This window comes from Silene latifolia, chromosome 10, assembly GCF_048544455.1.
Source record: "Silene latifolia isolate original U9 population chromosome 10, ASM4854445v1, whole genome shotgun sequence".
NCBI classification, from domain to species: Eukaryota; Viridiplantae; Streptophyta; class Magnoliopsida; order Caryophyllales; family Caryophyllaceae; genus Silene; species Silene latifolia.
In genome coordinates this window covers 74,154,326-74,166,142 of record NC_133535.1, presented here as the reverse complement: position 1 = coordinate 74,166,142, position 11,817 = coordinate 74,154,326, and the positions used below count along the sequence as shown (strand labels likewise).

At 39.1% G+C, this 11,817-nt stretch overlaps 1 protein-coding gene across 1 annotated transcript; it reads left to right on the top strand.

Annotated features, from left to right (window-relative positions):
- The first annotated feature begins 9,686 nt into the window (after positions 1–9,686).
- Positions 9,687–10,526, top strand: LOC141607778 (uncharacterized). Its single transcript, XM_074427128.1, has 2 exons — positions 9,687–9,891; positions 10,036–10,526. Exons 1-2 carry the CDS (start codon positions 9,687–9,689, stop codon positions 10,524–10,526), a joined length of 696 nt encoding a protein of 231 aa, XP_074283229.1.
- Positions 10,527–11,817: the final 1,291 nt, after the last annotated feature.

Genomic DNA, 11,817 nt, shown 5'->3' with positions numbered 1-11,817 from the left:
TTGTGGGGCCTGTGTGCCGAGTTATGTTTACGGTCCAGTGTGATCATGGTTATTGAGTTACTTGAGTTCGAGATCGGAATTTAGATGGAAGACCACGGTGTTCTCAGATGAATATTTAGTTGTTATACAGTTGTGTTCTCAGGTAGTTATTAGTCGTAGTTAATTGAGTTAAGTAACGACGAGGTAAACTTCGGGACGAAGTTTATTTTTAGGAGGGCAGAATGTAACATTCCGTATTTGTTATGTTAATTGAGGTGTCAAAAGTGTGTGTTAACCGCGTTAGAAATGCGTGACGTCCGTATGTACGATATATAATGCCCTGCTGATGTTTGAGTACGGGAGCGAACTTCGGGACGAAGTTCATTTTAAGGGGGGAAGACTGTAATACCCCGTATTTTATTTGAGCGAGATATTATTATTTAGTAGTATCGTAAAAGTAATAAATTGATTCATATTGTAAGACGAGTCGGGTTTATAGTTTTAGGTGGCATTTTTGGGTCAAGATGTCATAACCCATTTACCAAATGTTATAACCCATTTACCCATTTACCATATAACCAAATTTTAACCTAAGTTTAACCTAATTCTACCCTAACACAACCCGCCTCACATTCCCTCAACCGCCTCCCTCCTTTCTTCAGCTTAGATCTCGGCTTTCACGCAAAACGAGAGAGAGAGAGAGAGCATGGGTGGTCACGGTGCAGCAAGGAAGGGCTAGGGGTGGTCGTCGACGTTCTTAGGCGGCTGTGGTGGCTGTTATGGTGGCGGAAAAAGGTAAGGGTTCAGCACCTTCTTCTCTGTTTTCCATTTCTGTCGGGTTTTTGGTGGGTTGTTTCGTGTCTTGTAATGGCGTCTAGGGTGGTTGTTGACGGGGTATAGGGAAAGGGTGGTTAGTGACGAGGTCAGTGGTGGTGGTTATGGTGGTTTTGAGTGGTGATGGTGGCCGTGAAAGGCGGCTTTGACAGGGGTAGACAAACGGGTTAACAGGTGCGGTTTCAGGCGAGTTTAGTGATTAGATTTGGGGTGGCGCCACCGTGGACTAGGGGGAGGTCGAAACGGTGGCGCCATGTCGTCTGGACTCGTGGGCTGACGGTGAGCAGCACGGTGGTAGTTGGGCAGGGATAGGGTGTTGGTTGCGGTGGAGGAAAGGAGAGAAACAGTGGGTGTTGGTGAGGCACGGCGTGGAACCAGGCCAAAAGAAGGCCACGGTCTGACTCGCCGGCGAGAGTCGACCGTCGTGGGGGTGGTCCTTGGTGGTGGGGTTGAAGTGAGGGACTGACCTGGTGGTTGACACGGTGGTGAGGTGGTGCGTGGTGGTGCGTGAGTGCGTGTGAAGGGGGGTAGTGCGATGACGGGCTGTTTTGTTTTGTAGCGGGTTTTATTAGTTAATCATTATATTCGTTAATCGGTCGTACTTTTAATTAATTAATTTAATTCCCGAGTTGATTAAAATAATTGAAGACGGGTTTAAGTCGGGTTGTTTAAGTTATTCAAATGATTGATTCGGGTTTTTATTAAATCGCGGAATTCGTTTAATCCTTTAATTATCATTTGATTTGAGTTCCGAGTTATTAAAATAAAATAATAATTAATCATAATTAATTATTCTAAGTCGGGTTTGTTTAATAGAAAAGTTACTATATCGGGAAAGTTTCCATTTTGGGAAATGTCCATATTTAGTAGTTAGTAATTATTATTATTATAATTGTTTTAGGTGACGAATTCGTGAAGAATTGATAATCAAATTCATTGCTTTATTTCTGGACTGCTTAACTGCTTAATTGGATTTGCTGGCACTATGAGGTAGGGAAATACACTTGTCTTATTATCGTCGTTGTTGAGTTGTGTTGACTTGATTCCTGGTTGTTGACTTACGTTATGATTTATATACGGGAAGTGATTGACTGAATTTATCGTATTGAGTATGATATCACAACATCGGGTAACTGGCATGACTTTATGATTTATCAGTTCAGTGATTTATATACATACTGCATTGCATTAATTACTGTTGAGCATTTCATATGCATTGGAGTTGGAGGAGGATGTGGTGGTGACGATGTTGGGATACGATGTGATGTTGTGATAAGGCCCAGGCGGGTTCTGCAGGACTTGCCCTGGTGTCCTCAGCTGCGAGCTGGCAGATCGGCTACGGTCGATATATATATAGTCTACCGGGGATCGGTATGGCTGGGTTGTCCGGGGTATGAGATGAGATATGAGTTGAGATGGAGATGGAGGTGACGGAGGAGCATGCATATCATGTTTATTGTTTCATTTTTTTTTTTCCTACTCAACCTCGTGGTTGACCCTGTGTATTCGTGAACACCTGTGATGAACCATAATGGGGAGCAGATTTGACAGGTACTAAAGATTAGCTGACTTGGGAGCTATGGGATGCGTGAGGACTTGGCCAGTCTACCTAGAAGTCTAGATCACATAGAAGATTTTATCACTTAATTTATTTTCCCCTGCGGGTTGTATTTATCTTATATTAAGTATTAGTTGGATAATTTGTAATGAACACGTAATCGTTAAGTTTTAATTTAAAGTACTTGGGTTTTGTTGTACTTTGTTATTCACTACCTCGGGAAACCGAGATGGTGACAGTCTGGTTTATTGGGGAATGTCTTGCCAAAGGCTCCTTCATAAACCGGGGTGTTACAGTGACATAGTTCGTGGCTAAAATGATTATTTGCCACGGGTGTAGCTTATTTCGTGGCGCAAGTGACTTTTTGCCACGGGAAAAGTCATCCCGTGGCATAAATTTTTTTCCAAAATAATGAATAAATTTTTCCCGTGGCTAAGCCGATTTTAGCCACGAATTATAAATTCTCGTGGCATAATTCGTGGCGCAAGTGACAATTTGTTGTAGTGCAGGCGGCCGCAATTGGTACTTGGATAGTGGATGCTCTCATCACATGACGAGTGATAGAAGCCAATTCCTCTCACTTAAAGCTCATGATGGTGGCACGGTAACGTTTGGTGACAACAAAAAGGTGAAGTAATAGGCATTGGAAAGGGTAGTAAGTCATCGTTACTTTGTGTCGACAACGTGTGGGTTGTCAAAGGTTTGAAGCATAATGTCCTTAGTATTTCTCAACTTTGTGATAAGGGTAATATTGTTGAATTTAGTGCTAATTTGTGTCGTATTGTTGATACTACAACCCATAAGTTGATTCTTGAAGGTAGACGTGTCAAAGATGTTTACCTAACCGATTTGAACATGCTATCCGGTCATACTATGTCTTGCATAAGTGTAATAAAAAATGATTGTTGGTTGTGGCAGAAAAGATTTGGTCATGTTAGTGCTAAAAATCTTAATACCCTTAGAAGACTTGACCTAGTTGAAGGTTTTCCTAACATGAAGTTTGAATTTGATAAGTTATGTGATGAATGTGCTAGATGTAAACATGTTAGAAGCTCCTTTAAATCCAAAAAGTGTACAAGTCAAATTTGATGAATCTATCATTCTTGGATAGGTACAAAATAAGGATGAAGATGATGAGGATGAATTTGAGATTGGTTTTGTGAGAAAAGACTTTATGTTTGCGGATGAGGAAGCTCCAAACAATGACGCCCTGCAACAGACAGATGGACAGTTACCTGCCAGTGTCAACAACATTTCAGGGGGAACACGTGGTATCTCCACTGCCACTGTTTCTTCTCAGGACACAACAGACCCAATAATTGTTGCCTCCACCTCCAGAAATGAAACAACTTAGGACAGCACTGATGATGACTACTCTAATCAGAAGGAAACAGTCACTGAGACAGCCACTACTGAGGGGGGAACAAGAAACCATTGTCCAAAAGAAGTGGAAACATCAAAGCTCTCATCCACTCTCAAATCTCACAAGTGATCTTAACTCTGGAATTCGAACAAGATCCTCCCTCAGCAATCTTGCTCATCTTGACGAGTATTGTGCCCACAATGCCTTTCTTTCTTAAGTGGAACCAGAAAATGTAACAGTCGCTCTGACTGACGCTGACTGGTTATTAGCCATACAAGAAGAACTCAATCAATTTAAGAGGAATGAGGTATGGCACTTAGTCCCTAGACCATCTAATCGTACCACCATTGGTACTAGATGGGTCTTTCGCAACAAGCTTGATGACTCGGGAGAAATTGTAAGGAACAAGGCTAGACTAGTGGTGAAAGGTTATAACCAACAAGAGGGTATTGATTATGATGAAACCTATGCACCGGTAGCTAGACATGAAGCCATACGATTACTTATAGCTTTTGCGGCTCACAAAGGCATTAAACTCTTCCAAATGGATGTCAAAACCGCTTTCTTTAATGGATATTTGGAAGAGGATGTATTTGTGGAGCAACCTCCGGGCTTTAAGGACAATGATTTTCCGAACCATGTTTTCAAATTAGACAAAGCTCTTTATGGTCTAAAACAAGCACCTAGGTGTTGGTATGATAGATTGTCTAAATTTCTCATTGAAAATGGTTTTAAAAGAGGCTCCGTTGACAAGACATTGTTCTTAAAGTCACAGTCTGCTGAACTGTTGGTTTTCCAAGTATATGTTGATGACATTATATTTGGTGCAACAAATGAACTCCTTTATGTGTATTTTTCGGAACTAATGAAATCGGAGTTTGAAATGAGCATGATGGGTCAGCTAGGATTTTTCCTTGGGCTCCAAATCAAGCAAACAAAGAATGGAATCATGATCCATCAACAAAAGTACATTAAGGAAATGCTTAAGAAATTTGGTATGACTAATGGTAAGTCTCATGATACACCTATGGTAGCCGGGCCCAAATTGGACAAAGATGAACTCGGTAAGAATGTTAGTGCAAAGGTGTATGGAGGTATGATAGGCTCACTTCTTTACTTGACCGCAAGTCATCCCGACATTCTCTTTAGTGAATATTTATGTGCTAGGTTCCAAGCAAATCCGAATTTAAAGCCGTTAAACGAATTCTTCGGTATTTGATTGGGACACAAGATCTCTACTTGTGGTACCCCTTATATTGTCCATTTGATCTTATAGGTTTTTCCGATGCGAATTATGCGGGTTGCATGGTAGATCGAAAGAGTACATCCGGAATTGCAACATTCTTGGGTCCTTGTCTCATTTCATGTGGCTCAAAGAAACAAAATACGGTGGCTCTTTCAACGGCCTAAAGTGAGTATGTTAGTGCCGCACATTGTTGTTCTCAATTTCTTTGGGTAAGACAACAACTTCTTGACTTTGGAATTATTTACGACTCCATTCCCATCATGTTGTATAATACGAGTGCAATAAATATTTCCAAAAATCCGATTCAACATTCTAAGACTAAGCATATTGAGATTCGTCACCATTTTATTCGTGATCATGTAGAAAAAAGGCATATTAAACTTATTTTTTGCTAAACCGAAAATCAAATTGCCGACATATTTACTAAACCACTTGCATGTGAACAATTTGAAAAACTTAGGTTACAAATTGTTTAATTTATTGCATGTAGTCTTTGTGTGAATTTAACTAATCCCTCATATGATTGACTAGAACGGGTTTGCTATCTTTTATTCTAGTTTATTCATTCCATGTTATGTCCATCATCGATAAACCGTTTATGTGCTTGATAATCACTCAACCGCATGTCTAGTCTTGTGTTTAATGGCTCATACCCTATTGAATGAGGACACCTCCCCTCTCAAATCAATCCAAATACCAACCCTTTCAACCACCTTCAAATGGATTTCTCTTACTCTTCAAATTGCTCACAATCCTTCATTTTCAATACCCAAAGACCTCACTCCTTCACATTCAATTCACTTATGTTGCAAAGGTCTATGTGAAACAAAGAACCAAACAACTACATGTTCTATATATGCATTAAGAGATGATTGGGAAGTTGGTTAGAAAAACGGAGATAGATGAAATTGAAAATTGAAGTTGGTTAGAAAAAAGGAGATATATGAAAAGAAAAAAAAAACAAAAACAAAAAAAAAAGTGGAAAGAAATGGGAAGGCAATATGCGAAATGTCAAAGTGATTATTGGAAACGAGATATATGAAATTGAAAAATGCGATGGTCTTGAGAAAAGAAGTAAAGCAAAAAATTTGGAAGAAATTAAAAGGAACTCATAGTGTATGCCACTGTTGCTATGCTCAAAGGTCAAGATCAAATTTGTCAAGAATTTTCATGAAATGAGAGCAACATATAAGAAATTGATGTTCCTTCATCACATGTTGAGAACTTATTTGGTGCATACCTTGGTGGTTTCAATATACAAAGTCCACTGCAACTGTAGAGATGACTGTGACTCAGACATTCATTGTCAAACCTCAATCATTTTGCTATCTTCTTCATTATCCTCAAAAACGATGACCAAACTTCCGCACCCTAAATTTTCCATAATAAAACATGTCTTTTGCCTTCCACCTCTTGTCCCTCTCTCATTATCATTCGGTGGTGTACTCATTAAACTATGGTTTAGCCTTGTTGAACTTTGTGTTTGAACTCATGTTTAAACCTTTGCTTTGTGTTGACCTTGTTATTATGACACAACCATGGTTGTCTTTCATGTGACGTCTCATGCATGATTATTCTGTGTCCGGGGGTAGCCTCTTACCTTTTGATGATGTCAAGAGGGGGAAAAGGGAAAATTAATGTTCTTTCTACTTGCTTATTGATTAAACTCTTGCTATGTGGTGGAAAATATATGTTAGTAATCTTGTTCTAGGCTTTGTGTGTTTCTTAAGTCTTTTTCTAGGCTTTGTGTGTTTCTTAAGTCTACATTGCTCTTATTTCTACCTTCATGATTTATCTTGGATTGACCACTTAAGGGGGAACTTAATGGAAACATTAATTTTATGGGGCTTGTCATCAACAAAGGGGGAATTTGTTAGGACATATTTGTTGATGATGACATGCCCAATTTAATCGTGTTTCTAAGTGTACCATTTCAGGAATAATGCAACCTCCTCGAGCAAGAATTAATCAATATCAAAGTCAAGAATGGTTGATAAATTGTTCACCGAAAGATTTAGAGTCAATTGTGTCATCTAATGTACATGTTAGGGAGTAGAGTATTTAAACGCAATAACAACAGTCAAGACAACTGTTACTCTTGCAAGTAACGATAGCCTCGAATGTTACCATGGTCTGTAACACTTGAAACTTGATTTTATCTTTCGAAAATCCTTTTTATCTTTTTAAATGGCTTGGATTTAAATGATGACTTTCATATTTCTTTTTAAGAGTTGGGTTTCTAGAAAAGAGGTTTAGCTAATTATCAATTCAAATTGTTTCCTTCTTTATGCCAATTTGTTTCCTTGGTCTTTTATAAAACAAAGTTTGCTCTATGCCATTTTGTATAAGCTTGTCATCTTATGACTTGTTTTCCACTCTTTGTTTTCTGAAAAATCAAAGGCTTATTTTGGATAAATTACAAACCTTCTTTTCTTCTTTTGCTTCTCAAAAGAGTGCCCTCTTTTGTGCAAGTTTGGGAAAGAGTTAGTCTTCATCACATGTGAAGACTTTTGACTCACAAACCCTACCTCATCTACCTTATTTACCCTCTCTATAAAAGGAACCCTTCTCCTTACTTTGAAAGCAAGAATTTTCAGAGAAATCAAAAGTATTTTTGCAAAATCAGTTTTTAAGAACTCGAAATTTTCTTTGCAAAAAATCTTCTAAGTCTTCAAGTGAGTCAGTCGAAATTACTGTTACTTCACAGTGTTGTATCCTCTCTTCTGGAAATCATTTGAACCAATAAGTTGTCCTTCTCAATTCTTTTTAAGAATCAGTCTAAGGAAACTTGGTTTGTGAACATTCTAGTTAGAGTGTAGAGTTTGCAAAATTGTTTTCAAGTTTTCAAATCGTTTTGATATTTTGAAAAGCTTTCAAAGTCTTCAAGTGTTACAGTCATAACAACTGTTGCTTTAAATATTAAACTCTCTCTCTTATGAACCGTTTGATCTTGTAAGTTGTCCATATCAATTCTTGTTAAAGAATCGGTCCGTGAAAACTTGATCCTTGTAAACGTTCTATGTTAGAGTGTAGAGTTTTAGGACGGAGTAGTCCTTTACCTCTTGTGGGAACCGGAGTAGGCTGTGAGATGTTGAGTTCTAGGACGGAGTAGTCCTCTAACTCTTGTGGCAAATGGAGTAGGTTGTGAGTTGTTGAGTTCTAGGACGGAGTAGTCCTTGAAATTATGTGGTAACCGGAGTAGGTTGCGAGTTCTTTTTATTGTACGGGTTTTTAGTAGTCGGAGTAGATCACTAAATCAATCAATAAAAAGTAGATTGGACGTAGGCACTTGAGTTCTTGCCGAACCAATTCAAAAATCATTGTGTTGATCTCACTTCGCTTTTAATTCCGCTGCAGTTTATCTTATTTGTTCTTCATTCACGCTTTAGTTAGCAACAGTCCTGAATACTGTTACTTCTGGTCTGTAGCTTTTACTTCACTTGCTAAGAGAAATAAGTAACAGTCTGAACAACTGTCGCTTCCTGATTTCAATAACTTACTTTGGGAATCGTGATACACTCTTAATCATTCAAATTATTTAATGTAACCATTTAACATTCATATTGTCAATCAACTTACATTAAAACAATAAATATTAGGTTGAAAATTTCAGTTAAATTCATTCATTGTTCTTAAGCATAACAGTCAGCGATACTGTCGGTTTGGTCTGTTGCTTACAACATTTGAGAAGCAAACTAGTAACAGTCTGTCTCACTGTTCCTCTAGTTAGGTCAACAATACACCTTTTAACTTTCATTTAAAAGGGGTGTTTGTTAGATACTTGAGATATCATTTCATTTGACTAACGTAAATCAATTAAGTTTAGTTAAAAATTTTAAAACACTACCTAATTCACCCCCTCCCCTCTTAGGTACTTAGAATCCATAAAATCTTCACTTTTGGTGTCCAGGAAATCAAGGAATAACCCAAAAGTTGCAATAATAACCAGTAAATGATCGAACTAAAAGGGAAAACTACCCCAATTAGCATCAGAGTACCCTTGAAGAACAAAATCTAAAGTGGCAGGTAATGAAGGCTATGGTCAAAACTGCCTTTGTGGTACTTATCTATATGAATGGTAGCATTATAATATGGAAGATGAGGTTGACTCAGGAACTAACTCGGCCATTTAACAGAGAGAAATATTTAGACGCGTTGGGTTGAGATACTACATTCGACCAACGAATTGTCCATAAGTTTCAGGATCAGGGAGAAGGTCATCAAGGGCAGCTTGATTAGGAAACAACTTAGTTCATTTTGAAATGTGTATAACTGATGGGGTGAAGCAACAAAACCTATATCATTGAGCAAATGTAGTATATATTTTTGTTGATAAAGCATTAAACTTGTTGATTTCTTGCAATTTCAAGGCAGGAAAATATCGACGGACTCCCGAATCTTTGAATTGTAAATTGAGAATCTAAAACAGCTTTGACTTGAGAATGATAATGTGAGCTAAAACTTGGTATTAATAGTTCATTAGCGTAAACGAGGACAGTAGTTAACAGAGTCGCGTTTATCGGCCTTAGCCTAGTATCGTCTTATGATTGTAATGGGTCGTAGTAATGTAACCCTATCTATCGTATGTACTATATATATTTCATAAACGTAATAGAAGAGGTAAGGTTCACGTTTTCGTAATTTATCATGGTATCAGTGAACTACTAAACAAAATTAAAATCCTAAAATCCCTAACCCTAGCCGCCATGACAAACGGCGAAGGTAGTACCAAAATCGATGCCACTTCCCCGTACTATCTTGGTCCACAAGATAAACTGGGTGACTCTATCACCCCTATTCGTCTCACGTTAGTCAATTTCGATGAATGGGCTCATGGCGTTCGTGTTGCCTTGAAGTCTCGTCGTAAGTACGTTTTCGTTAATGGTACCATTAACGAACCTAAAGCACCGTGTACATCCGATGACTGGGAAACCATTCATTCAATGTTAGTCTCGTGACTGAGAACCACGATTTCTCCCGAGGTACATTTGCTTCACCTTAAATACGAAAACGCGAAATGCTTGTGGGACGATCTCCATGAGCATTTTGGCGTAGTTGATGGTTCTCGAATTCAACAAATAAAGGCTGGTATTTGTGATTGTCGTCAAAATGAAAGTATGTCAGCTGCCGTTTACTATGGAAAATTGTGTCAACTTTGGGACAATCTTGATCAACATGAACCGATCATAGATTCCAAGTGCTGTAACAGTTGCACGAGTAGAAAACAATACGCTGCCCGTCGTGACTCTGACCGTCTTCATCATTTTTTACTCGGTTTACTTCCCGGCCCGTATGCTTCCCTTCGCTCTGTTATTTTTTCCCAAAATCCCTTGCCCACTGTGGCTAGGGCATTTCATATGATTAGTCAAGAGGAGAGGGTGAGGGGTTTCGATAAAGCGAATGAAACCGCCACTGAAATTGCAAATTTTCATGTTAATTCCAAAACTCGACCTCCTGCAAAAGCACCCTCACAAATGAATCGGACTGAAAGACAAAAGCTTCACTGTAACAATTGTAATTGGGATGGTCATGATAGGAGTATGTAATTCGATTTGATGGATGAGCGACCTGATTGGTGGTATGAACTAAAAGGTCTCACTAAACCCACTCGTGGCAGCGGGTATGGTCTTGGTCGTGGCTGTGGAGGTGGGTCAGGTCGTGGAGGGGGGCGAGGAGGTTACCAGTCTCGTGATGTGGGTAGTAGTCCTGCTGAAACAAATATCTCCAAGGTCGAAAGCAGCCATAACGTAGAAACGTACCTCGTCCGTCGTCAAAGAACCTGTGTCGTCTGCTTCTCTAGTCACTGTGTATGGTACGCCCTCTCACACTCATTCTGGTAAGTGGCTTATCGATACGGGATGTTCTCATCATGTCACGGGTAATTTTGATCTTCTTTGTAATGTGCGAAATATTCCTCAACGCATTGTCGGATTGCCTGATGGTACGAAAATTGGTGCCTCGAAAGTGGGTCGTGTGACCTTAACCTCGACTATTTTTCTTGAACACGTGCTTTATGTACCTCAATTAAATTGCGATTTAATTTCTGCTTCACAATTAAGTGACGACTTGAATTGTGAATTTGTGACTAATTCGGCTTTGTGCATTATTCAGGACCGGGCTACGAGGGAGATGATTGGCACGGGTGATCGCCTAGATGGAGTATACTACCTTCATCAAGCACCGTCGTCAACCGTCTTGAGCACCATAGCCGTTTCATCCTCTTTTAATTTATGGCATAAGCGCCTTGGACATCCGTCTGAGCAAGTTGTTCAATTACTTCCTTTCTTTTGCAATAATAAACAGTCTTTGTCAAAGCCGTGTGAGGTGTGTCACCAAGCTAAACATATTCGTAGTAGTTTTCTGATAAGTAATAATAAAGCTTCGTGTGCATTTGAATTGATTCATTGTGATTTATGGGGACCGTATGACACTCCCTCGTTTTCCGGTGCGCGCTATTTTTTAACGTTGGTCGATGACTTTTCTCGGGGTGTGTGGATTTACTTGTTGAACAACAAAACTCACGTATATGCTAAGTTCATGCTATTTGTTGCTATGCTAAAAAGACAATTTTTAGCTGATATAAAAATTGTTAGAAGTGATAATGGGACGGAGTTCAACACATTAAAATCTTATTTCGATAGTCAGGGTATATTGTTTCAGTCGTCTTGTGTTGGGACACCACAACAAAACGGTAGGGTAGAGAGTAAACATCAACATATTCTTAATGTCGCCAGAGCCTTGCGGTTCCAAGCCGGCTTCCTGTGGAATTTTGGGGTGAATGTGCCTTAGCCGCTGCGTATTTGATAAACCGTACACCCTCTCGTATTCTCGATGGTG

Excerpts from the sequence above, each read along its gene's own strand:
- LOC141607778 (XM_074427128.1), top strand. The coding sequence starts at position 9,687 with ATGACAAACGGCGAAGGTAGTACCAAAATCGATGCCACTTCCCCGTAC. Across the intron at positions 9,892-10,035 it reads TAACGAACCTAAAGCACCGT|TTGATGGTTCTCGAATTCAA; the intron begins GTACATCCGATG and ends ATTTTGGCGTAG.